The 27,708-nt window shown below is 40.1% G+C and overlaps 3 protein-coding genes across 3 annotated transcripts in view; 1 reads left to right on the forward strand and 2 right to left on the reverse strand.

The window, feature by feature from the left end:
• LOC110046592 (polycystin-1-like protein 2) overlaps positions 1-1,835 on the reverse strand; it is a 39,823-nt gene extending 37,988 nt beyond the window's left edge. Inside the window, exon 1 of the mRNA XM_089290089.1 lies at positions 1,388-1,835. The gene's annotated coding sequence lies outside the window, so the exon portion shown is untranslated. The remainder of the gene's footprint in view (positions 1-1,387) is intronic.
• Positions 1,836-4,198: 2,363 nt separating this feature from the next.
• On the forward strand, positions 4,199-27,708 carry LOC110046579 ((E3-independent) E2 ubiquitin-conjugating enzyme-like). The gene is made up of 14 exons (XM_089290094.1): positions 4,199-4,485; positions 13,938-14,111; positions 14,265-14,362; positions 15,177-15,237; positions 15,543-15,683; positions 15,826-15,944; positions 16,584-17,491; positions 18,575-18,825; positions 20,897-20,995; positions 21,804-22,026; positions 22,927-23,090; positions 24,277-24,538; positions 25,569-25,770; positions 26,123-27,708. Exons 1-14 carry the CDS (start codon positions 4,297-4,299, stop codon positions 26,670-26,672), a joined length of 3,441 nt encoding a protein of 1,146 aa, XP_089146220.1. The 5' UTR covers positions 4,199-4,296; the 3' UTR covers positions 26,673-27,708.
• LOC110046580 (G protein-coupled receptor 161B-like) lies at positions 6,626-9,685 on the reverse strand. Its single transcript, XM_020752260.2, has one exon. The coding sequence runs from the start codon at positions 9,456-9,458 to the stop codon at positions 8,403-8,405; it is 1,056 nt and encodes a 351-aa protein (XP_020607919.2). The 5' UTR covers positions 9,459-9,685; the 3' UTR covers positions 6,626-8,402.

The raw sequence follows: 27,708 nt of genomic DNA on the forward strand, positions 1-27,708 counted from the left end.
TAGTTATTTCCCTAGACATCGAACAAAAAGGCAACGCAACCCCATCAGTTGGGCAATAGCCGCTTATAAATGTGTCTGCTACTTAGTTATGTTTCCTCCTGAGTATAATTTTGACAGTAAAGCAAAACGACTGTGGGAAAGATAAAAAATATATATATTTTTTGAAGCCTGTTCCAGGCAATCAGGTTGTGGCGAGTGAAGATTAAGATTGCGGCAGTAGAATATCCACCACCCCGCCCCCCCCCCCCCCCCCCCGCCCACAAGGGCCAAAAATTTAACCGTTAGGTGTAAAAATGCTTTAAATTTAACCGTTAGCCGTAAAAGCCACAACCCCATGGAGACTTCCCTCAGAGGCTGATCCCTTAAAAATTTTGCATTTTTCTCAGCTCCTGGCCCATTGACAATTCAATTGTTCCCTAGACTTTTTCGCCAAAGTTCTCGCTAACAGTAGAAATATATCCCTTTTCCTCCAAATTAATCCAAAAATATCTCTTGTTTCCTTGCAATAACTGTTCAAGTTCCCATGTTCCCCAAGACCCCTGGGATGCCCTCATAATTCTGCTACATGCATGCGATAAAAAAAAGTCCTTTGTACGCGCGCTCTTGGCTTTCAGTTTATTATATAAGGATTTAGAACACAAATTAAAAGTGAATTACGAATGCTAGAAAAACTAAAACAATGTGTATGTGGGATGCTTTGGTCCTCTCTAGCTGCCCTCCAGGCACTTTGTGCATTAAACGAATACATTTTCTGCAAAGAATCGCCTCAACACTCAATTTTTATACATTTCAGACACGCCAAATGTATTTCAAGTCCAAAATAGTCTCACGGAAATAAATCGCTTTATAAATAGCAAGGTAGAACACTTTGATCGTACGGTCTTTTTCAAGTTCCCGAATCCACTGAGTTTACGTAATATTTGCATACCAGAAAATATAATTCAACTTGAATTGCATTCGTCACGACTTTAGAGCCAACTTATGATTGCACGTCTTAATGTAACTCGACAAATCACGCCCAGAAATATCTGTTCACATCTTCCATACACATTAACTCTGAAATCACGATTCACGTTCTTTAGAAACTGGTACCTCCTGGGTCACAATGAACATAATAGCTTCACGAATCAATCCTGGTTCTTTCAGTAACGATTTATGTTCACGATCGCGAATCGCGCCTCGAATTTTTCACGGATCTCGCCCCAATCCTCAACCGCCTTACCGGTGGACTACCATAACGATCAGTTCCCTTTGCAACAAAAGTTCCAGTCCAGTTTTGTTCCTACGTCAAAATAGATTAAATGCTTTTTCATTCCGTTCCTCGGTTCATCACTGACAATATGCCAGATGCATTTAAATGAAATGACATTTAAGTTAATTTTACTACCTTTCCTCTCCCTCTTTTTCCTCTCTGGTCTTCCTGACACCTGATAACATCAATTCATTGCAGTAAATTCAACTCGTTTGCCTGTGGAAGCCATTGCACATCCTTTCAGCTGTTCAACACGATCGCGCTTTACTGTAATTTTAAGTGCTCAACTTGCGCCAATTTATATTCTTTTGATATTAATTCCTTTTTGACGTTTTAAGTAGCCAGTTTGTACATTTTGTAAGTTTCCATAGCATTTAATGGTAGCGACAGGAATCCAACGTTAACCATCTCACGTTTTTCGTTCCCAATTTTTTCTAAAAACAGAGGAGTTTTTTTTAACGTAGAGATGAACTTGAAATTTACTTTTCAAATTCACACGTATATGATATGTTTTTTTTTGTTTATGAATTTGAATAAACGTGTATGTTTGTACATGTACACTATGTTTCAAGATTCTGTGACATTTTGACATTAAATGTGTTTAAGTCATGAGATACTAAACATTTTAAAAGCAACTGCAAAAAAGCTACAAAAAATAATAATTTACTAGGGGGGGGGGGGGGATCACCAGAAAGTAATAAATGTGCGTATAGCCAAAATGGGTAAAGGGGTGGTTGTTGAAAGTTCTGTAGAGTTTGGCTATCCTGGTTAAATTTCATACAAATGATCAAAGCGTAATAAAATCTACCGACACCGAAAAAATATTACTTTACAGTAAACTATGATCAAATACGAAAGAATATGTTATTTCAACGCGTGAGTCCTCTAAACAGTATACGGCAATGCGAAGCTTTCCCCTTATTTGTTCAAACCTATCTAAAATCATTACGAAAAGTAAACTACAACTCTTGAGTGTAAAGACACGATGGCTCCTGGCTAGTAACGCTGTGGTGTTTATTACAGAGTAGAGGTTGTAAAAAGATTAACCAACCTTTTGCATTAAAGATAGGCCATTCAGGTAGACATCACTTGCTATTTCAACGAATCCATCAAATTTTCCCTTCAAACATGGTGCTTTCGTGACAAAGCACGGATCGTTATTAGCAGTTGGGCAAAATCTCCTTTACAACCGGTTCTTTGAAATGACAGAAAGTTGCCTTAAATTATCAGGCCTGTTTTAGTGGTTGGCGAGTTTTAATTGCATGAAATTAAGCTACCTTTTGCAACAGTGACTATTATTGTGGGGAGTTTTCCAAACGCCCATGGGTGCGCAAATTAATGAGTTTTAAAATGAGCACGTAAATGGTGTTTTAACGCGCCGACTTTTTGACTCTTCCCAGACTTAACGTGAACATTTTGATCGGTCTTTAAGTGCACATGCAATTAAAAGATATTTATAGTTAAGTTCGTATTCAAATGAATGCTACAATGTGGCTCGGTACGTAAACTAAGCGGACTTCGATGGATCTACTGAAAACTAGAAAACTTTTGTTTCCCAGTAACATCTTCACGAAATAAACGTAAGGGATTCTTTTTCATCAGAATCTCACCTCCTTGAGGGTGAAAAACAAACCGTGACACAACACTTGCCTCAGATCTCGGGTTGTTTTTGATTGGGCAACAAGTATTGCATATGAATTTTCTTTAAACAGAGAACATCAATTTCCTGTCAGTTTTGATTGTCTGTAATCGTTTAAGAGGCGCCTGGTCTTTATCACGTCGTGTTTGTATTGTTTCCAAGTAAAACTGGCAATAATGGGTTGAGTCGCGCCGAATTTAGGTTTTATTAGACGTTGAATTGACAATAAAAAGGAGCTTTACGTGCATCAATGAGAACTTTTAGATAAGTCATCACAACCTGCGAAAGAAACACCGTCTTATGTATTATCTGGTGTGGTTTATCTACGGATAATTTACAAACTAATTACAACTTACGAATACAGCTTCAATGTTTAGCTGCATTTAGAGTCCTTCGCTTCATTCAAGGCAAAAATTCGTAAACGTGACCTAGTTAGATTTTTTAAAAAAGATAAAAGCTGCAATTACTGCCTATGACATTTTCAATCATTTTATACACAGTGTTTTCTTAATTCATGTCATTTATCGTGTTTACAGTTTTCTCCTTTAATTGTTGTCATGTATTTTGCTATTATCATGTAAATAGTATTTCTTACAATTTATTCTATTTCTATGTCCCCAATTAGTAGGAAGATTCTTTCCTTTGGTGTAGTTTTAATACTAGACACAGAAATAAAGTTATTTTTAGTATTATTTTTACAGTCGATATCACCCGGCTCTTATTCTCTTGGACTCGGTTATTCTGCAATACTAGCGTACTTTTGAACGGATATGCACAGTTTTTGAGTGAGCGAGCGTGCATGGATTCCGTGAGTGAAAAATAGGGGCCTAACCAACCCTCTACTTGCTGGGACTCCAAAATAAGGGCAGAATAACAAAAGAAAAAAGATCCAGAACTCGCCCAGCAGAAATGCTTGCTCTACAGGTTATACGACTACACGACAAGAGTATCCTGATCAAGCTGATTGCATCGATTGGGTCATAATATCGCTGGTATTTGTACACTTTTTGTACGTTCCGGAATTCACTTAACAAGTCAAGTAAATCCTCGTCCTATTTATAAGGTTCCGCACTTAAGGCCGCACGCGAAAAGAGAGCGGAAGAAATATTGGAAATCGCACGCAATAGAAGCGTCATTAAAGTGTCAGAGCCTATTTTCGAACATAAGAAAGCAGTTGAACCGCGTTGGCGACAACTATGGGAAGTCGCTTAGTCCACTGCAAACGTGAATGAGTTGTTAATTCACGCGACCTAGCGTCATGACCACGACGTGACATGTCAACTTTAAAACGCGCATAGTGCAGATCAATAGGGATTAAATTGAGGAAGAGAGAGACTGGGAACTGTTTATTTGCCTGGCTACCCAGGCTGCAGGCTTGGCACCCTATTCAGTCGGTTGGACAGTCATGGCGGAGGAAAGTGGTATTTACGCGGAGGATATTGTCAAGAATTCCCAGGGAGTTGTAGGCCTGGTTTTAGAAGATGCCGAAGAAACTACTGACGAATCGGAAAGTGACGAAGAAGCGCTCAAAAAGGGACAGATCGTGGTTTGTTGGTACCCGTCAGGCAACGAAGAAACTCTCTCGCTTTCTAAGGTATTTCCAAAAGATTTCCCCTTAAATCTGTTGCCTTAATGAAGTTGAGCTGTTTTGATCTTGATATTTTTACGGTATCGTGTGTCTTTTAGTACCAACACCTACCCCCTTCTTCGTTGAGTGTGATCGATGTGTCAGTTCTGTCGTGATATAAGCTTAAGAAGAGCCTACATATATTGTTATTTCCTGCATCTCTTGAGATTGTTTTTAAACGTGGTAGATACATGTAGCTTAAATATTAAAAACGTTCGTGGATGTTTTTTTTTTCTGAAGGTTTTTGCTGCTTTCACAATTTATGTGTCTTGGTTGATGCGATAAGTTGATGTTATCTTAGATTAATTCCCATGATAGCTTTTCTACCTCAGCTTGTAATATAATTATATTCTTCGTTTCAATATTGAACGCCAATGTAAACATGACATTTATAGCTACCGGTACTTGTACCAGAAAAGAAGATTTTCAACGATTTTAGATGTATTTTTTCGTATTGTATTGTAAGCTGAAATTCTCATCAGTTAAAAGGGCCATGTTGTTAGTCAGAAAAAGGAAACTTTCACCATTTTATTACTTACTTACTTATGCCTAGTGCCCCTCCTGGGGCATAGGCCACCAACAAGAGTTCTCCAGCTATCTCTGTCCTGGGCTTTCCTTTCTCTTTCTCTCTCCCCAATCTCTTGATGTCTGCTTCCAAGTCTCGTCTCCACGAGTTCCTAGGCCGTCCCCTTTTCCTCTTTCCCTGGGGATTCCAAAACAGGGCTTGTCTTGTGAGGTTGGTAAAAGGCTTTCGAAGAGTGTGGCCTATCCATCTCCAACGTCTCATCATGATCTCAGCATCTGTAGGCCTCTGGTTGGTTTTTTGCCATAGGTCTTCGTTGTTGATGGTGATTGGCCAACGTATCCGCAAGATTCTTCGTAGACATGAGTTGATAAAAGTCTGCACCTTCTTTGTAGTTGCCACTGCTGTTCTCCAGGTCTCTGAGCCATATAATAGAACAGGTTTGACGTTGCTGTTAAAGATCCTGATCTTAGTCTGAAGTGTCAGGTCTTTGGAGCTCCAGACATTCTTTAACTGCAGAAAAACTGCTCTTGCTTTGCCAATTCTGGCTTTAACATCAGCCTCTGCGCCCCCCTGGATGTCAACTACACTGCCCAGATAGGTGAAGGAATTCACCTCTTCCAACAAGTCGTCATCTAGCCGAACTGGTTCAGTAGTCGTTGTGTTAATCTTGAGGGCCTTGGTTTTTCCCCTGTTGATGTGAAGACCAATTTAGGCAGACAAGTCTTTAACACTGTTGGTCTGCAGCCAAGGTGTCCACTGGATTCCATTTCTCGCCTGTGCTGTGGCTGTTCTCACAATCCAATCAATCCATTTTATTAACTGCTAAAAAACAGTGATCCATTCATATGAAACCCTTGTGAACTATAATATATAAATAAATGGTGGATATTTATAGAAAAATTTATTGCCTTGCCTGATATGTGAAAAGCTTGCTATTAAAATTCGCTATGGTACATGTACAAAATTATGTACAGCAATATTGCTGGATCCAGTAGTCCTATATTCAGAGGCAAACATAGCCTATGTCACAGATGCCCCCCCCCCCCCCCCCAAAGAAAAAAATTGGAGAGACGTGTCCATGTTACTGTTGATTATCGTGTCCAAGGTCATGTGACTTTTCTAGGAATGTGTGGAAAATGACCTGATTGGTTGATTGATTGTTTGCAGTTCATAATTGACAATTATGCCCTTGAGGGCGAAGGGTCTAATTGTTTGAGTATCACCCAACTAGTTGGACAGAAAAGGCAATAATAGAGTTAGCAAATGCAAGTTGAAGAAATATTTGTTTGGGAATAAAACGAAAGAAAGCATCATGCTCGATTGCACCAATTTTGCTTCTCGAGGACTATTACTAATAGTCCTCTACTAGCATAGCCAATTAAAATGTAGGATTTGCATTTGTCCACTAGTTGGGTGATACTAATTAATATTTATTATATGGCTGTGTCTCACAAGGACTGTGAACTACCAAATTCACTAATTTGATTGGCTGAAATCAATATTGAAAGCGGTCTAGATTTTCCCATCTAGACTGGCATCTAGACCGGTAATGTTTTGCAGTGAAAAAGTTGCAAACTAAAATGCAAAAGTGTTGACTATTTTCTTCTAACAACATTTTATTTATGGAAGTATCAAAAAGGCTGATGAGAGAAAAAGTAAGAGGACGAGCAAACTTTGGCAGAATTAAGTTCAGCTCATGGCCGTTCATGAGCAAAATGCCAGCTAGTACAAACCAGGTACATTAATGAATTAAATTTCTCTTGTTTGCCATAAAATAAACATCTTATCAACGGAGCTTAGTCGGACTGTATGGAAGAATCTTGACCTCAGTTACATGTACAGACCCCACTGCGTTCGGTTTGTACTCACAACTTCAGTCAAGATTCTCCCATACAGACCTCCTGCTGAGGTAATAAGAGCTAATTATGACTCACAATAATTAAAATAAAATAATATAAAATATTTTTAAACAGGGATTGCACTTCACTATAATGTGCTCTTCAGTGAGGCCCTGCATAAATAAATATTAAAAGTTAAAATAAAAGTACCGTAAGTTAAAAGTTTAAAAGCTAAAAGTTAAAATACGTACATATACATCAAAGGATAGAAACATTATGACTAATTACAGGTCTAGCTTAAAGTTTGCTTTAAAGTAACATTGTTAGTGAGGAGGTGTCAACTTTCTCCAGAGATACAACGTTCCAGTCGGTGATACCATGGTAAAAGACACGTTGCTTCCAAAATCAGTAAAACCATTTAAACACTTAAATATTGTTATACAACAATAGAAATGGCGTCTCAGGTGCAGTGGCTTCCAAGCAAGGGAATCAAGAGCTTCAGTTGCAGAGGATCTTGGATGGTGATCAAGAATGATCTTACATGTAGCTGCCTTGTTTAAGAAGGTTTTAAGAAGAGTAACGTTTGTAAATTTTTGAGCTCAGTGCTCTACGTTTTACCGCTCGTGGTGACAAAATAATATGAAGAGTGTTGGCTGTAGAGAACACAATAGAAATTTGCTACACTTTGTGAGTGAGATAAAAATTTAGAATTTTGAAGTCAAAAAGCCAGTTTAACCAGGTAGAGTGAAAGAATGTAATCAGCATCTCATGGCGACATTTCATGATGGGACAATTAGTCTGCGAATTGTCTGTTTTTTATTTGTGAAGGGTCAAAGGTCATGAACTGTCTTGTGCAAAGATCACATGTAGAGAGTAATAAAACCATTTATTACTCGTCCTTTGTTGCCTCTGCATATCACATCAGCTGTTGTGACACTGAAATGGTTTAATGCCTGGGTGATTTATGAAAGGAACACGATTACAATGTATCAACAGCGAAAGGCTTTTTGTGATCTTTTTCTTTTGGGCAGGGTGGCTGTGACACAGGTAAGGCAAACAGGCCTAAACCCTTTTAAAAGGAGGTCTCTGTAAAAAATCCTAAAATTGCAGCCAGGATTTGTGATTTAAAAATGTGTAAAAATGGGTTTGAATCTGGCTAGCCGATGAAGACCAAAGTTCACTGGTCAAAATACCTGTTAAGTGTGTTTTACAGAACTTTAGTTTCAATGTTTTTTAAGCCATTTTTTATATTTTTTTAATCATTTCAATCATGATTTATCATGATCATAGATCAAGTAGCTTAAATGTCTATCTAGACATGTATCTGTCTATCTTAGTATCCATCCCTCCATCTGTCTGTTTGTTTGTCTGTCCATCTGTCTGTCTGTCTGTCTGTCTGTCCATCCGTCCGTCCATCCGTTCTTTCATCCATCTGTCCGTCTGTCTACTGTATCTATCTACATGTACAGCTGTATCTTAGCTTCCAGATCACAAAGAGGCACATTTGTTGTCGATTCTAGCTATGTCACATTTGTAGGTTTGAACCGTTTGGGTAGAAATCTTGAGTAAAGATTCAGAAATCCCTGTTTGAAAGCTGAATTACACAATCCATAAAGGATAGGATTGCACATACTGTTCAGATAACCAAGTAGCAGTGTTGCCATATCAACTGTGTGAGGCAAGGGCCTTGAATAATACACATCAAAAAACATGGTTATAACAAATGGAGCCCAACAAATGATGAACAGGGCAACCACGCAAAGAAACATGTTTGTTATCTTAGTTTCTTCAGGTGTGATTTGAAACTTTGGTTTTGATCTCAAAGTCATTTTAAAGGTGCCTTCCTCATGTCTATTTATCCCTGGTCTTTCAACCTTGATGTCTTCTGGATTGTCTTTTTGGGTTTTCTCTTCTGTTGTAGGCTCATGGTGTAGAGGAGTTGGTGCAAGGTAGTTTCTAGACACTGCAATACGTCTCTTTAAATTCTTTGTAAACATCAAGATGTTGTAATATGAAAAGGCCATTACAGAAAGAGGCCCAAAAAAGCACACTGTGATCATGAAATACATGAAGTACACATTTGAAGGCCAGTAAACAAAACAGTAGGATTTTCCAGGAATGAAGCTGTATTCTGCCCAGCCAAAAAGTGGAGGAGAAGCCAAAGATATTGAGACTATCCATACTGCAGCAGTGTAGAGCAAACTTTTTTTCTTCGAGAAAGTCTTTCTGTAAGTGTTCCATTTGACGATGTAAAAATATCGGTTGATGGCAATCATACCAAGAGACATCACAGATGTAATGAAGGATAAAATCGTTAAAAAGCCGAGTGCCACACAAGCTGTGTCACTGAACAGCCAGTGTCCTGTAATGACTGTCACCACAGTAAAGGGAATGCTTAGAACTGACACCATGATGTCTGCCGTGGCCAGGTTTAGAATGTACAAGTTGGTGACCGTTTGAAGATCTTTGTTCTTGTAAACGATGATGTATAAGCTCAAGTTACCAAATAGAGCAGTTAAGCAAATTAAGCAGAGAATGATTACCTCTAAGACGGTGACTAACAGACTTAAAGACATTTCAAATCTTTAAATTCCACTAATCCAATCAAATGTTCAAGATTTCATGAAACGTCTGTGTTTAAAAGTACATCTGTAGTCATTAGGTCATACAGAAACAAACATTCCTGCTTTATCTGGTTCCAAAAGTTGTGCATGTATACCAATGGATGTGTTGAATGTTCAGCAGTGCTTCTTTTTGATCAGAGAGGTTCAGATTGAACGACTCCAAAATGAGCTTAAAAGGTGAAAAGGATGTTTCTTTTGTTAGTTGATATTACTCTAGGTTATCACAATATTGTCCCCCTTCAAATTTACATGAATATGCAAATGTGCCTCAACTCAATGCTGTTTGTAAACATCATTTATAGACACCAGAAAAGTAGATTTTTGATGTTGTTTGTTTTTTTTCCCCTTTATTATAACTTGAGCATTTATTTGTTTTTCCAAGATTAAGGCCATGTGCATGTAGTTTTAATCAGAAAGGATAAGTATTTTGATCATGTAGTAGTCCTATATTCAAATGACCAATTTTTTGTTGTTGCATAACATGCAATGTATTGTGCCTGTTTAAGCCCTAACAATATCAACAGAAATTATGTTTGGAATGCAGATAATGCAAATAAATATAAAGATTTAGCCAAGCCTAAAAGTGGCACTCCTCATTACAATAAGTTAACCATAACGGAAAAGAGGATTTGTTTTTCTTGGATCAGAAACTCAAAAAATCATCAGTTGTGAGCATGTATTTGTTCAGTCTGTGATTTGACTACTTTTTTCCAGTTAAATTTGAAGTGTACCAAATTTTTCTGAGATTGTACCCAATATATCAGGGACTTTCCAAGTGACATTGTGCGAGGAATATGCTGGAAGGAAAATAAAAAATGCACCAGGGTTTAATTTGCACCAAAATTTTTCCTTTGCACGCACTCCCTCCTTCTCACCCAGAATAAGAACCTTGCTTGAGCCTGCCATCCAATCAAAAAATCGGTACGTGGTCAGTGGCCAACTTCAAAAAACATGTGACCTTGATGAGCTGTTTACCTGAGCACACAATATGGTCACATGATACTGGTCAGCAGACACCTTGTTTGGACAGCTGTCAATTAACCATAACATGGATGTCCAATATCAAAGATTTACCTATGGTAAATGGTGCTACTCTCTTATGTTATCAGTCTTGGCACATAGACATAGGGACGAATGGACATACGGACAGTCACATGACAATCAAGATTTTTTAGATCGATTGGTTACCAAATTTGCAAAGGTATGGGGCTCCTATGAAAGTTGTTATCTATTCTACAGTATACCCATTGATGAAACTGTCATGGTCAAATCTAATACAGTTTAAATAATACAGTTTTAATTAAAAAAAAGTTCCATCTCATTCAGTGAGAATGTTTTCACTAAATTAAGTAAGAATATACATTGTACCTGTACATGAAATTGAGGATCAATGGTGTTGCTCAGCTTTGTTAACTCTACAAACTACATGTAGTACAAGAACATCTCAAGTGCAAAGCAACTTAGGCCTAGGGCAAATATGGAATCCAAGTCGCATCAAATATATTAAAAATAGGTGTGACAAAGAGTCAACTTAATTCCAGTGTGGTAACAAACGTTGAACCTGTGTCGATCCTATTTCACAAGTTGCACTTCATTAAAAGATGAGAATAAGTACATGTCCCCTGTGCTATTCACTTGATGCACGGTTAGTTATTGCTAGGACTTGCTAGCAAAATGCTGAAATACAGTGCTCTCGGGCCTTACTTTGGCAAAATTTTTTAATTGTGAAAAATAGAAAGAGAAGACTCGCACTAAATACAGCTCTGAGAACAGTGTATCAGAGACAACAGCTATTGCTCCAAGTGGCATGCTTGACCCTGCTTAAATTGATATCGAACAACAATGGAGCAGCAGTCTTGATCAACAGTCTTGAACAGCGGTCTTGATGTCAGCAATGACTTTCGATAGCTCGTCATTCCTGGTTGCAAAATTGTCTTTGTACAGCACATGCTCCTCAAGGGGGAGGGTAAATAGCATTTGGCAGATGGGGGAGTATGTATTTTTGTGATGTTTTCCCAATCTATCACATTTGAATCGATTATTTTGTAATTTGCATGATTACATGCTCTACCTACAGTACTGCTCAGAACTAAGCAAACCAAAATTTGCTTTAATAACGCATTATCAATGTGAGTGGATTAACGTGTGCGCGCATTTTGCTCTGTTAGACTGCATTTTGATTTTGCGTTATAGCACATTAAAGTAAACACCTTAGGGACCGTTCATTTTTTATAAGGTAGGGGGGGCTGGTGGGATTTGGGGGGGGGGCCATGCGAGAAAAAGTGGCTTTCGAGGGGGGGCCATCCCAAAAAAATAAGGGAAAAAGGGGGGGTCACGTGAAATATTTTAGGAAAACTTTAAAATGGCATAATGTTTGAATATCAAAAAAATTGCTATAGAATAAATATAGAAGGCAGGATACAAATTTATTACAAACTTTCCTTCTGCTTTAAAAAAACGTTTGGCGACAAAAAGCATTTGTAGCTACTGAAAAGAAGTATTTTAAAACACTGTTATTTTCGAATGCAACTTTCACTGGCACTCATCTTCATCTTCGCTTTCGTCGAGTTCTTCGTCGCCGCTTGTGCTGCTATGGGAGTCTCTTTCACCAATGCTGCAAGAAGCAGCAATGCTTTCCGTCAGAGTGTACTCTTCAGGGAACATGAAGGTGTAAACATAATCTCTGACTTCCTGCTTAAGGTTTGTGGTGAAATAATTCCCTTCCAAGAGCTGTGCGATGTATGACCCATCTCTTCTAAATAACGACGTGGCAACATCCTCAACTTTAATACACTCTTCCGGGACGGCCGTTCTAGGAGGGTACACAAGGCATTGTGGAAGATCATTTCCTAGCGGGTTTCCAACACAGATTCCATAAACTCGTTGGACGTTGTTTTCAGTCCGCTTCCTCTTTCTTTCATTAGACGTTCTGTGGTTTTCTTTTTTCCTTCTCTTTTTGTTGATGTGCTGTTTGAGTATGCCTTTGAATATGCTGTTATAATTGCTCTTCTTATTTTCTAGTGCTTCCATGTCCTGCGTGACCTTCGTCAACTTAGCTTCTATACATTTGATCTGTTTTACGTTAAAACTGTGGGTAAATTCTTCGCCCTGCTTTAAAGCAAGCCCATTGGACTGAAAGAGTGTGGAATCGTGTTCCTTTACATCTTTCAATATGACATTCAACTTTTCCACCATTGCTCTGTGCTCTTTGATGGAGAAGTTCAGTTTTCTTCCATCACTGGGCTTCAACTGGTACCTTGGCATGGAAAACTCACTCGCCCTCTCTGAACAGCCATCCGCACTTAAAAAGATTGCTTCTTTTGCTTGTAAGACGTCAAACTGCCTGGATCGTTCAGCTGTAAACCTTTTCTTAAACGACTCGTCGCTTTCGCCATTATTGCGCATTTTGGAATTTTGCGCATTTGAAAAGCAGCAAGAGTGAGAAAGTAAAGGTAATTGTAAGACATTCATGCTTGCAGCAGAAGAGTCCTCTCAGAGCTGGCCAACCAACACTGAGAAATGCCAGGACATTGACACAAAATGACAACAGGGCAAGTGCTGACAGCAGTGAAACGGATGAAAGTGACAATGATGAGTATGACAGTGATGCCATTGACTCTGGGGGAGAAGATGACTCAAGTGACGTCATTCTTGCATTCATCAATTCAGATGAGGAAGATGCCAATGAGAGGCCAAATGCCACACGCTCAGGGCGAGCCATGACTAGGAGATCCGAAATTGACTTCTCTTTCTTTTGATTTGTTTTTTAAACAACAGCTCTCTGTAGTATAGGGATTGTAATTATTGTCTTCATAGTGAGCACAATAACGTGAAGTGGGGGGATAATAGAGAAATATTAAAAAAGTTGAAATCTAAATATTGTTTGTTCAATTTTTTTTGGGGGGGGGGTCATCCCAAAAAATAACCGCTATAAGGGGGGGGGGCCATGTGAAAAAATTGGTAAGCTGAGGGGGGGTCATGCGATTTTTAAATGGTGCTTCCGAAATCCCACCAGCCCCCCCTCCCTCATAAAAAATGAACGGTCCCTTAGTAAGCATGAGCTTGGTTATTGTTCACATGTTTTGTTACTTTGTGAAAGGAAAGATGTCCTAGCCCAAAAGTTATTCTCACTAGCCCCCAAAAAGTTCATCCCTTACAGTACTTCTCTTACTTGAATTTCCTCAAAAGGTTTCCCAAGAAACCTCACTTGCCATTGATTCAGGCAAGTGATGTACAAAACCCACTAGCCTGACTGGAAAATCCACCAGCCCTAGGCTATCAAAAAGGACTTACTGTGGATTCCTACTGTGCATTGTAGTTATGCATTGTTTTCCACGAATCTCTGTCCAAAGCAGCTCAGATACATCATCATCGCAAGTCAGTGCGTGAAGAGAGGTATCTGTTTTCACAGGTTACGGTTGTCTTTTCCAGGTCAAGTTAGCTGACAGATCACTTCTGCCTGGTGATGTTGTAAAGTTTTCCAACGTGAGCAAAGGAACCCAGAAAGGATTTGTCAGCAATGTAGAAGTGGTTGCCAGTGTAAAAGTTCTTGTGGCCAACCAGATCTTTCATAATGTGGACTGCAAAGGACTTTCTCCACTACAGGTACATTGTGATTTGGCCTTTCTTTGAAAAAACGTATTCTGTGCCTTATATTCGTTGCCATCGAAGTAAAGTGAAAATAAAACTGGTTGAAACAAGTTGGAGGGAAAACAAACTTGAATCACAACACTGATGCTGAGTTAATTTTTCTTTCAGGATTTTATACCAGGAGTGCATGTTAGCATGGGTCCCTGGCTTGGAATAGTTACTGAGGTTTATCGGAAAGTTGTACTTAGGATCAAAAATGGTTCCAGGTACTTACATGTATTACATGATGATCTACACTTCCTCTAGAAAGCGATAAGTACACAAGATGATCCAGTACCCTTCAGTGGTTTTGTGGTGTTGAGATCACCATTGATGTAAAACAAATGATTCAAAGACAGTTCACCACACAAACACCAAAATGCAACTCTATAGCTTGCAACAGAGACTTTTTTTAGCAACTTATGAGTAATACCGCATGCTCCTGTAAAGTAGTTTTGACGTACATGTGTATGACTGTATTTACATGATTGTATGCCAAGGTGTAGTAGAATATGTCAATTTTTTCTTGACATAATTGACACTTGACACTTTCATTGCACACTTCTTGGTTCATTGTATTCCCATCAACAATGTGATTGCCTGCAGTCAATTCTGATTGTTTCAGATGACATTGCTGATCTTTACATCAACGGATGGATGTACTTCATTTGGAAGGGGTGGGGAGGGACATTGGCTGGCAGAGAACTTACAGTATCAGGCATTCCTTTTTACCTCAGCCATGCCTGCTCTCATAAGATGTCTTATTTTCTAATTCTCAACTTCTTATACTTTTGGAGTGTGACTAGAGATGGCCAAATGTCTTTATCAAACCTAAGACCCTGATACTGTGTTCTTGTAATGGAATAGTATTTTGACAAATAAATACCTTAGTATGAGAGAGGCTGTCCCAGAACTTCACAAAGCTTCTTTCTAGTTCTTTCTAGTCTTTGTCTTTATAGTTAGTACGTTGATACCAATTTAATAAGTAAATGAAATGCCAAACATGACTGAAAGAAAATTTATATTTCTTTACTTATACAGATGCAGCTTGGAAGGAGAACAGTCCTCTATGTTGTATGACTTGAGTGATCAACGAGATGAGGTGATTCCAGTAGTTATTTTAGTATTGAATCTGGATCCTGTGTGAGTAAATTTTGTACATGCAGACCCCTTTTTTCCAGTACACTTCAGGGGCCGGGCACCGGGCAAATTGACTGGCGGTGAGGACAATTTTGCCCGGCTGGTTTGACCATCGAGTGGAACGTTTTTCTTACAAAGAAGTTCCATTCTAATAGTTTTGCCCAGCTGTGAAAATCAGTTACCCTCCTGCTGAAAACGTTAAATAAAACCCCTGACACTTTGATTGGTTTTGATCTATAATAAAATCTGCTTTTTTATATCTTGTAGGATTCGCCATTCTATTCAGCATCGTTTTATCCTGGTCAGAAAGTGGCTGGTCCTGCTAGAGCGTTCAAAGAAGCACGATGGTTATCAGGAGTAAAACCACTCATTCATAACCAAGCACAGATAAAAGGAACAGTGGAGGAGGTGGGTGAACACAAAAACAACAACAGTACTGCTCTACTTACAAGGGGACGAGTGCTTTTTTATAGAATTTTTCGCTCATTCTGTTTCTTATAGAGTATGGATGGGTGTCCTTAGCAAATGTAAGTTTGTTTTATTGCGACAGGCAAGCGTTATAGCATGTGATGTAGACTGGCAGGTCTGTGGTGCGTGTCAACACTGTGTCGATGAAGATGAAAGTCTCAAGCCACCTGATGCTACAGTGACTCAGGACCAGCTTCACAGGTCAAATCAGTTCATTTTTGTGTGTTGATGACGGGCTTAATATTACAGCTGAACCTTGCAGTCTCAAACTCGAAATCAAACTCCTAGCCAGCCTGAACTCGTCATTTTCTCTTTTTCAGTCATTTACTATCAGCTACCTAGTAGAAACTCCTTGGCTTGTCACGCATTCCTGTCCAAAGTTCGTTGGAGAGGAATGCATGACGGGCACGGTAACGTCTGCAAGTCACTTCACGCTGTGGATACTGGGCTAATGAATGTTATTTTCAACTCTAAATTTTATTTTGCTTGCACCTACAATCAAGGACAAAAGTGTTGAAACATTTTTGCACATCGGACATTTTCGAACAGAGAACCATACTTCTCTTGATAAAAGAAATACCTTTTTCGTCAATAGCTCCCCCACCCCCCACACACCCCCCTTCACCCCAATCAATGTTGAAACGGGCTTTGGCGACCCTGTCACATGGTTACCCCATTGATTGGGGGGAGGGGGGCGAAATATGAGCAGTGTAGGTGGGGCAAATAACACTTGATGGAAGAAAGTTTGTTTTTGGACAGTGTCTTCACTACTTTTGTCCCTGATTGTAGCCTGAATCTCTTTCAAAGTTTTTCAAATTTGAATCTTTCTTTGTTCTACAGATTGCTGGTTGTAAACCATTTCCGACATGCAAACCTTCAGATTGGAGACAAAGCGTTCTACACATTGAAAGCTATTGACCTGAGACATGCTGCCAGTGGAGAGAGTGAATCCAAACAACAAACCAGTGATAATGACAATACAGAGGAACTTGACGAGAATGCGTATACCAGTCCACCATCTGACAGTCAGACAGAAGGGTGCACTTTACATGAAGGGGAAACCTCTAGTGAGGGTGGAAATGCAACGCTAACAAACGGTGCTAAACGTGGTCTGGGAGAATTGTTGGCAGCAAAAGGTGATGCTATTATTGCTGCAAGTGTTAATAATTTGAACTCTGAAGGAAGCTCAGGGAGCTTTTCAGCTGAAAATGACTCGAAAAACAGCAATGATTCCACTTCAACAACGTCCTTATCTGATACACATCATTCTGCGCTTACAGAGACTTCCCCAAATAGAACAGACTCTTCTACTTCCAGTGTGAATGAAGCTGGCTCAGTTAATGCTGGGACTAGTCAGGTAAACGTACATGACGATCAGCATCATACCGCTGGTTCGGATTCTGCAGATGGGGATGAAGACTCGGATGGTGTTGAAGTTGTCATACCAAAGGTTAAAGGAGCAAGTGTCGCTTCTGCACTTAAACATGACTCGGGTTCATCGCATCTTGTACGGTATCCCACTAAACGGAGAAAAAAGCGTTTGAGAAGAAAACGAAAGGCAGCTCCTCCGTTAAAAGTGAATGTTGGTGATAAGGTGTGTGTGGAGGTGGCCCACACATGTACCACAGTGGATGTGATATGGCAGGATGGATCCAGCCAGGATAAAATTTTATCCACGGATTTGATTCCTGTGTTTCACTTGGACGAACTGGAGTTTTTCCCCGGAGATTATGTGTCTGATAAAAGAGGTCAGTGTTGAGCTGGGTATATGGACGTTTTTCTTACTTTCCTTTTTTTTTTTTTTTCGCAACGTCCGCTTCTTTTTTAGTGCCATTTAGTTTTTGATCTCATGAAAAGCTAACACAACAGGCCTGTTCAAATTTCGTGGCATACGGGGATGACTCAGCTTTTGTAATTAAAGAATAAATGATAATCCGAGGATATTCATTTTGTCGAAATTCAGACAATAATTGGTAAAACTAGGAGTTATACAGTTCGGTAAGAACTATACCATCATCAATTATTGTCTGAATTTCGACACAATGAACACTCTCGGATTATCATTCTCTACGTACGAAAGCTAGATCAGCATTTACTGGGTTTTGTAATAACGTACAGGTAGTAAATGGTTTGAACCCAGTGGTATCAGTACATGTAGATCGTCTAGTACGATCGTCTAGGTGAGGTTATTTCTGAAGAGGACTGTTATTTCGGCAACATGGACAGAAGTCATCCTGTGAGTCAAGTGAAAAGGCGTTTGTGGGTTGATGGTGTGGTGCTAAATCCCTTGAAACTGATTGGTTAGTTCTTGCGTGATGTTATTGGCTGTAAGAATCGTGTAAAGTATGTCAACGGTGGTTGGATAGTAAGTTTCGATCTGTCTGTTGTAAGTACTGTAATTCAACCTATGCCGTTCAGTCTAATTGTTTAAAAGCCTACATGTAAGAACCTACATTTTTTGAAGTCTGGCAAAATAGGTTCTTGTATTTTGGGTTAGTTATTGGCAATTTAGGCTAAGTAGGTTCTTGTTAGGTTATTACAGTATTTATTCACAACTGTATCATGATTAGCCTAACACAACCGACTTCAGAATTTATATGTACATGAAGTGTTGTCTCTGTAGCAAGATCTTCATAATTTAACTGTAACCCACATACAAGAACTCTTGCTTGATCTTGCTTGGCTAAACAGGTTCATATATATTTTGGTCTTAAAATGGAAAATGTCTGCCAGCAGATTCTTAAACCACTAAGTTCTTACACGCGGGTTTTTTATTGTAACCATGGTACTTCAGATGATCCATTGACCTGCCATAAATATTCTTTGCGCAGAAAATGCCAATTCCTCAAACTACGGCGTTGTACTCACCGCTGACCACAAGTCGCGCTTGTGCCACATCAGGTGGTTTTCGCGAGAAGGTCAGGAACTGTGCATGGAACGTGACGTAAGTGTGTATGACATCACGGAACACGCGGACTTCGTGTTCAGCGCGGGAGATGTTGTGGTCCGCGTGGCCAAGAACGAGAATGAAAATGAAGCTGCGGAACAAGGAGCTGAGAGACCAACTCCGTGTGTAGGACAGGTGGGGGTGTCTCTTTTGACACCATGCCATAGAAAATACAGCCAATCAGAATACATTACTTGCAAAAAGTTTCGGACGATTTCATTTTTTTTTAATTTTAAAAGTGTTCGAAAATAAAAGCGTCCGAAATATTTGCAGTACAGTATAAAACTTTTAATTAGCTCCAAAGCCGTTAGTTACCTTTATGAAGCGAACTCTAGTTGAAACACTGCTTGGATACGTAACGGCTTGATAGAATTTGTCATATTTTCCCGTCAGTGTATCTGTAAAACCTTAAGGATGCAGTAAAACTTTTATTTTCACAGATGTTGTTTCAGTCTAAAATGTGTTTTGTAGGCGTAAATTTACGTTAGCTATGTTTTAGCAAAGTCTCCGAATTTTTTGTCTGAAATTTGTCCGAAATTTGTCCGAAGGGAGTTGAAAAGTGTTCGAAAATTAAACATCGGAAATAAAACGTCCGAAATTTTTGCAAGTAATGTACAGGAAAGCTGTTGTATAGTCGACGGTATTTCCACACTGGGCTGCGTGTATGTCGTATTGACTGCGTTGGCCACGGTATTTTCTAAGGCATGGTATAAAATAGTTATCTGAAGAGATAATCAAGGATAATTATCTTGAGAATTGATATACGATCACAAAGATGAAAGTTTGAAGACTTTTCCCTATTTTCCCTATTTCACACACGTTTAGCTCTATAAGGAATAAATGGGAACCAGTAAGGAGAATCTTGATGTTGACGTTATTTTAAGAGACGAGTTTAATTAGAAAATAGAAAGAGGGTACTCTAACCCTGAAAAGTCTGCATACGAGCCAAGTGGCTCATAAGGCCGGAGCTCGTGAGGCCGGTTTCAGTAGCTTGAAGCGACTAGGAGTATTTCTACTCCCCCCTAGATGGGATGCTAGTCCATCGCAGGGTTCCCCCCAGCATTAAGTTCGCCGGTACCCATTTATACACCTCGGTGGAGAGAGGCACTGTGAGAGTAAAGAGCCTTGCTCAAGAACTCAGTGTCTGGTCTAGGATTTCACTTTAGGGGGACATTCTGTCCCCGTCAACAATTTTCTAGGGGACATTCCAGTTTTTTGGGGGACACACTGTTTTTTGCTTGTGAGAAATTTAAAAAAAAAAGTCAAGTCGGCATAATGACTTTCTACCTGGTGAGTCAGTGTCGAAGTTCTGAAATTAATGCAACCAGAAGTGAAGGGATTTGATTTGCTAGACCCAATGCAAATTGAACACAAATTTTGCAGATTGTGTTGTCGTATCGCAACCACTTGAATTTTTCCAACCAGGTTTATTGAAAGTTTCTCCTTGCTGCTTTGGCCTTCGGTTTGGCAAAAGGTTCACGTTCATCAGTATCACTCAGTTGATCTTCGTCAACGTTGTCGGTTCTGCTGGTTTCCGTTTGCGGTCTGTGTTCTTCTTTTTTGTTTTCTCGACCAAAGAATGATAATATTCTTTTCTGCTTTGACGTGACAATAATATAACAGAACGACATAGAAAACCACCGAAATGACACGTCGTGTTTCATCAATCAAGCGTGAAAAGTAAGGGGTTTGCAATGAGCACGTGCATTTTTATAAATTGACCCCTCTTTCAGAATTATTCTGCTTGTTCCCAGGAATCCTACCTCAGCCGCTGGCAGCCATTTTTATTTGTCCATGTCGTAAACATTCGTAAAACGTACGCTGTTTTATATTGTCAATTCTCTGAAACTTTAAATCACACAATGTTTTCGAAAAACTTAGGAAACGAAGGAAAATTACAAGTCAGAAGATGCAGATGTTTGCTGCGCCAAAATGACCCACAAGACGAATATTTGGGGGACATCTTCTATCGAACTGCGCCAATCCCGTAATGGCGCGCTCTAGATCAGACACGGAGAACACAACACAATGTCCCGGCCAGGGCTCGAACCCGAACCGCTCGCTCCAGAGTCGAGCACACTAACCATGAGGCCACCGCGCCTCCCACACTCTAATCCTGAGGTTGACCCTAGTTTACATTTACTTTTCCCGCAGTACGATCCGTTTGTTGTATTCACTTCTATGGAATTGTCTCTTGTTACTTCAGGTTACACTTGTAGACGAAGAAGGCTGTGTGTTCATTAAGTGGGTGGACAGAACAGTTTCTAAAGTTAAACCTCAAGAGTTGTACAAAGTTGACACTGAGGTAAGGAGTTTATTGGAGTCGAGAGGTTTGTAAGACCTGTTCATTCTAAAAAAAGCAGTACTGGGTTTCTCAGACCAAACAGGGCGGTTAAATGGGAGGGAATCTTTATCCAGTGCTCTGGAAACTTTCTCCAAGAGTTCTTACAGAATCTATAGCAAGGGGAAGGAAGGCTCAGCAGGAAGAAGGAATGGGGTGCTTTCCTTTATGACAAAGACTCCGGAAATTTCGGCCGAAATGCGAATGGAAAGGTCCGTTTCGGTTTGTTTCGACTGGAATATTGGGAATCACCTCTGGAGCCGTGGTCCACTTTATTCCGACCGAAATTCGCCATTCCATTTTTGACAAACCGGTTTTTTGCCCTAATTAGGGAATTCGGAAAAGGACTAAAAAATGGTAAGAGCCATTCCTATTGGTTGGCCCGGTTTAATCGGAAAATGTCGTTCCATTTTCCTCGGGAATTTCTACTGATCTCTGACCGGTGGGTTTGGCATAATGGAAAGCACCCATGGTTTTCAAACAAATTATAGACAGTGAACAGTTCTCATTTTGTCTATTCTCTCTCCTTTCTGTGGCCATCACATGAAAAAGAACCCGCACAATAAGTAAATACACGTTTGGCACTGTAAATACACGACTTTGCCACTTTCGTGACACGTCTGGCGTCTTTTAGACATGGCGCGTTTTGGTAAAGTGTGTCACATTTACGACACGTCGTGCAAAATGTACGTTTTTGCGCTTTTTTTAACGCAGTTTTACGCTGTTTGTCGAACAGGTTGAAAACGATTTCGTCCCGTTTTTGTTGTTTTAGGAAGATGGTCATTTGTCGACAGACGGCTCCACAGTTGCGTCAGATGATGAATGGGAGACAGCGAGTGGAGAAAGCACAGAGGAAGAACCGCCTGCTGACATCATGGATCACGTGCCAAGGAGCGGTTCCATAGCTAGTGACGAAGGAACAGAGAATGTTGACAGAGAAGCTATACAGGAAGCTAACAACAGAATCAATGAAATTATGTCAAATACGAATCCTGGTAAAGTGCTTTAATAGTCTTGTTTCGTGCAAAGGTTCGAGGCACACGTTTTTTGTCCCTCCGCTAAATGAACTTTCCAAATTTAAACTCTGCCTGGATAAGACCCGAATGGAAACCAGCTAGCGTCGATGGGGCTTTCCTTTTTGACCTTGGATCAGTCATACACCAGACCTCCTTTAGGCCCCTTCCACACTACGCTGGAGGAATTTGAAAACACAGCTTTATTTCCACGGTTAGACCTACCGTCCACACTAATCCGTCACGAAAACGGAGCTTTTCGAAAACGCTCTTCAAACCGAAGGAATTTGAAAACGCCAGCTTTGCGTTTTAGTGTGAACGGAAAATATTTTGAAAAACGGAGCTGTTCGAAAACGACGACATCACCATAATGTGAATTCCCCGACCGAGTTTTCGTAAAACACAAATCCAAAATGACCGATTATTGTTTCGTTTTCAAGTTCCTCCGGCGTAGTGTGGACAGGAAGCATTTGATGCGTTTTTACAGTGAAACCACCGTTTTCAAGCTCCTACGGTGTAGTGTGGACGCGGTCTTAGAAACACAGGCAACAGGTGGCTGCTCGCAATGACCGACTGTAGACTGCAGAGCAATGTGAATAGATTTGACAAGTATTCTCGAGCTCAGTGTGACGGCCAAACGCTATAATTGTTACTGTTTAACATAATTTATGACTTAACCCGTTTCTTTGCCAAGTGAGAAATGTTATGATATGAGGGTATTATCACGCATATTTGATAATAAGATTTACTACGTTTCTTACTTTAAAGTGAATGGATGTACAAATAGTTCTGGCCCTACTGTAGTTTAGTAACGTTTATTCGTAAAACATTTATTTTACAACTGATTGAGAATAATATAACTATTTTTCTCTCTTCCGTCAGCTTTCATGACGTTTGACAATGTTCCTGAAGACCATGTCTACTTTTTCTCAACGTTTCAAGCACAAAATCCTGGTCGCTTCCTGTCATGCCTGAGAAAAGAAATGGCCTTGCTGATGTTTTCACTTCCGAGTGGAATCATAGTCAGGGGATATGAAAGTCGGGTGGTAGGTTTTTTCTCCCAACTTTTGTCCTAGTTTCAGAACAGGCCTTAATTGTTGAAAGAGCGGACAACTTTACTTGATGAATGAATGCCAATCAGTGATTAAAATACCTTAGTTGTGCTGGCTGAAGCTATAAAGGGGGTATTTATTATTCCCTTGGTAGGGACTCCCCCCCCCCCCCCCCCCCCCTGGGTTGGTGGAATACAGCTGCGTGTTTTGACGGGAACTGTAAAGTTCCCGCCAAAGTACGCGGCTGGCAAATTCAAAGGCATTTCTCAACTGTAATGAATCCTGTACTTAGGCACTACGCCGGGCAAACTTTGAAAACGCAGCTTTATTTCTCCGGTTAAGCCTTCCGTCCACACTAATCCGTCACGAAAACGGAACTTTTCGAAAACGCTTATTAAACCGGAGGAAATTGAAAACGCCGGCTTTGTGTTTTCGTGTGGACATAAAACCTGTGAAGACGGGATTTCCCTGCCCGAGTTTTCCTCAAACACAAATTCAAAATTAGCGGTGATTGTTGTTGCGTTTTCAAATTTCTCAGGCGTAGTGTGGACGTTGCCTTCAGAGAAGAAATTTATGGAAATTTCGATGGGGAATTTCATAGTTATTATTACATCTTACCAGTCTTCCCGCAGTAGTTTTGAAACGTTCTCCACAATTCAAACCCCTAGCACTTTGCCCTTGAAACCCTTAACAAGCGCCGAGTTTCTGCAATATTGTGTTCGCCAATTAATGTGTTTCTTGTAGTAAGTATACGTTACTGATGGCAGTATGAAATATTTTTTCCTAGCTGAAGTGGCGTACAAAACATATTTGAACGATGCGATGAAACTCATTAGTAAATTTCTTCCTAGGGCTTGGTTTTGCCCGTCAATATTTTGATTGAAGAACTAATGGAACATAGAACTTTGACTTACGATATCCATGCCATTTGTCCGAGTGAATGGTGCGCTATGTTCATATCACTGTTTTTAGAGTGAAATTGCATTTATATGGCAAGGAGAAAGCACTATATGCCTCTGCTTATTATTCCGTCCTTCAAATGTAAATACTAAAAAGTTTCACAAAGAGCACAAAGCCTCTTTGTTAAATTGCGTGTTCTAGATTGTAAAGAATACTGTTGGCTTTCTTTTGAGGATCTTTGTCAATAGTCCTCATTGAGCTCTTTTCATTTTCGTGCTAGGACATTCTGAGGGTCATGATCACAGGACCTGTGGACACCCCATACGAACATGGTCTGTTCGTATTTGACGTGCGCCTGCCTCCAGATTACCCGGCCTCTCCCCCTGTGTTCTTTTACTTGTCGCAGTGTTCTGGCCGGTTGAACCCAAACCTTTACGATGACGGAAAAGTTTGCGTGAGCCTGCTGGGGACCTGGGCCGGGCGTGGAAGTGAGGTGTGGACATCAAAGTCAAACGTTTTGCAAGTTTTGGTTTCGATACAAGGTATTTTCTATTACAATACCAATAACGTTTCACCTTGCTTAGAGCGGTTTTCATTTCAGTATCGAAGAACAATTGGTATTTCATCAACTACGCTACACGATCGGCTTAAAATTCTGCGCCACTTTTTCATCCAATCAGGAGTAAGACCAAAACCAATCGTGACTCTCTCGGGCACGTTTTCCCGCACTTTGCGTCAGCAACATGTTATGACTTCAAGTCTTGATTGGTTCACTGGATTATCTGTTGGCTAGAGCGATTACTTTGATTTTGGTTTTACGACACTCAATTGAAAATTGCTTTAGACCATTAAAGATATTTTGCTATGATGACGTCAAGTGATGCTGTTTCCTGCAGTGACAGTTTTTCATTTGTTTTTGTTGGTTTTTTTGCTATATTTTGCACGTTAATTTGACCTTGGATTGTCGACACTACTGTTTCTAACATTTCTTGCATGCTCGGATCGGCCAAGAAAAAATGGTTATTCAGACACACACAGACACACAGACACACCTTATATCTCGACCAAGGCTTTCAAATAGGTACAAGCAAACTATTTGAGCAAACCTGATAAAACTCAGGGGTTAGCTTGCGATGGACTAGTATCCCACTTTAGGGGAAAACCAATAAGCTTAGCCGATTCATAGTAAAGAAGGAAAAAGAAGGTGAAAGGTAAAGTCTGCATGCAAGCCAGGCCGGAGCTTATCCCGGTTTCTGTAACATGAAGCGACTTGGAGTATTTCAACTCCCACTTGGATGGGATGCTCGTCCATTGCAGGGTTACCCCTCAGCATTTAAAATGCCGCTACCCATTTATACACCTGAGTGGAGAGAAGCACTTTGAGAGTATAGCCTGACTTCCCCAAGAACACAACGTTATATCCCCGGCCAGGGCTCGAACCCGGACCACTTTATCCGTAGACAAGAGTTCTAAGCGTGAGGCCACCGCGTCTCCGTCGTGGTACAGAAACCTTTGCTATAAAGCGCCTTCCGGATACGAGAACACCTTTGATTCATGGTTGTTTTCCTTCAGGCCTAATCTTGTGTAGTGAACCATATTACAACGAGGCCGGGTACGAAAAACAAAGAGGGACAGCCGAAGGACATGAGAACAGTCGCCTGTACAATGAAATGGTATTACTAAAACTGGTTCAATCAATGGAGAAACTTCTCAAAAAACCTCCTACTGGTCTGGAAAAAGAAATACTACTGCACTTCGCTCAGCATGGGTCAAGGTAAGGTGTTAATTCAACAGACGACTAGGCAGAGGCAGACAGGCAGGCATCTGGCGTGCTTCGCCAGTTAGACAGTTAATCGGTCGTCGGTCCTCTCTACCTTTCTTCGTACACAGACAGACAGACAGACGGACAGACAGCCAGACGTACGGACGGACGGACTGACTGACTGACTGACTGACAGACAGAATGACAGACTGACAGACAGACAGACAGACAGACAATGATCTATGTGGTAGAACGTGGTTAATATGGATACCACGGGTACCACGGTTAGTGTCCGAATTCTCACTAACAGGGATGTTCGTTGCAAAACTCATGTCTTGTACCATTTTTGTCCTAACATTCGCAGAATGATACGGAAATTCAAGCGTTGGATCGAGCTGTCCAACGAACAGGCAACTGCTGTGCCAAGCTGTGATAATGGCAATCCTGTTGGCAATGATGCCTCGGTTAGTGAACCTCAACCAATGGAGGAAGGCAGTCTTAATGATCTTGCTAGCAGTAGTGACGTCAACGCCATCGATAATGACGTATTGCAAGACTTGCAAGCGATGTCAGTACCCGGATGTCGTAGTGTTGGTGAACGGAAACCCAAGGAAGAGATTAGCCAAAATGAACTTGCTTACAGCAACGGCGTCTCTGAAAACGGCGCAGTGAAGGAAGCAAAAGGTCCTGAGACAAGTGGGGCAAGTTATCTTCAACCCTCTCCGGAAGGGAAGAGTTTGAACGCTGAGAACCAAGGCGCATGTGCAGGTGCAACGTCATCTGAAAAGATTTCCCCGGATTATCCTTTGTTCCCACTCTCCCGCGGGTTTTGCCTGAGTCTTGGGAGAGCGTTGGAAAGTTTCCAGACAGCTTTAGAAAAAGCTGGACTCACGGACTGCTCGGAGAAACCATAACGCCAAGGACAGATGACTTTATTTTGTAAATTACATTATATAAAGTGGAAAGGTTATCTTGAAAAAATGTTTTAAAAAGCTATATTTATATTTTTGGGTGCAGAGTGCAAATTGATTTGGAGTTCTTCAGAACTGCGCGGAAGCGATATTTTTATTATGTTAATTACTTGAGTGCTTCAACAAGGTAAATTAAATTTATCTGAAGGTTATCAGAACGAATTAAAGTGATCGAAAATTGTGACACTGTTATGGCTGAGGTTCAACGAAATTTGGGAATATTCGATCAGGATATGGTACACCTCTGTTATGCATTCATAATTGTGTAGTGCTTCTGAACAGTGTTGCAGGGATTTTGTTTTTTTTTTTCTGGATTCATAGAACAGCCATACAGCTGCAACTATGAACAACGAATTACTGTCAGTGAGACTTTATAAAAGTTATAATATATATTTTTACGACTCTCTGAGAAAAAATTTCTTCATCAATGGATTTCTTTAATTTATTTCTTGCCTCTATTTGAAAGCTTTATTTAATAATGCAGAGCTTTATTTAATTAACGAGAGCGACTGAGGACTGATTTATATGTTGCATTTCCGTCACGGAGAAGTCAGTAGATTAAATTCGTCTTAGATACAAGCGCGGAGAATTTCGCGGCAAAATTCCACATCTTTCCCATTTCAGATATTTTTGGTAGATTGCATCTCGTTTTGTAGAGCACCTTCTTTATAGAAGTGGCTTTAACTCAGTAATTGATATAGAGTATTTCCTTCATTTCTGAGCACTGAGAAAAGACCCTCTCTCGCATGAACCACCCTGTCCCTCCACCCATTTAATTTACGTTTCAAGCTTCATGCATGTCTCATTGTTTGAACCTGTTCTGGTCTTAAAAGTGGCATGAAAATTAGGCCTTACATATATAAATATCTTGACCGCTAACCGGTGTAACTGAAAATACGTTTTCGTTTGCGAAGGTGAAATAACCGACGTTATGTGTCAATCAAACCGACTAAAATTTGAAATAAAGCTGACAAGAAAA

Source organism: Orbicella faveolata, unplaced genomic scaffold (genome assembly GCF_042242905.1).
Source record: "Orbicella faveolata isolate gen_17 unplaced genomic scaffold, um_ofav_v1 contig_2, whole genome shotgun sequence".
NCBI classification, from domain to species: domain Eukaryota; kingdom Metazoa; phylum Cnidaria; class Anthozoa; order Scleractinia; family Merulinidae; genus Orbicella; species Orbicella faveolata.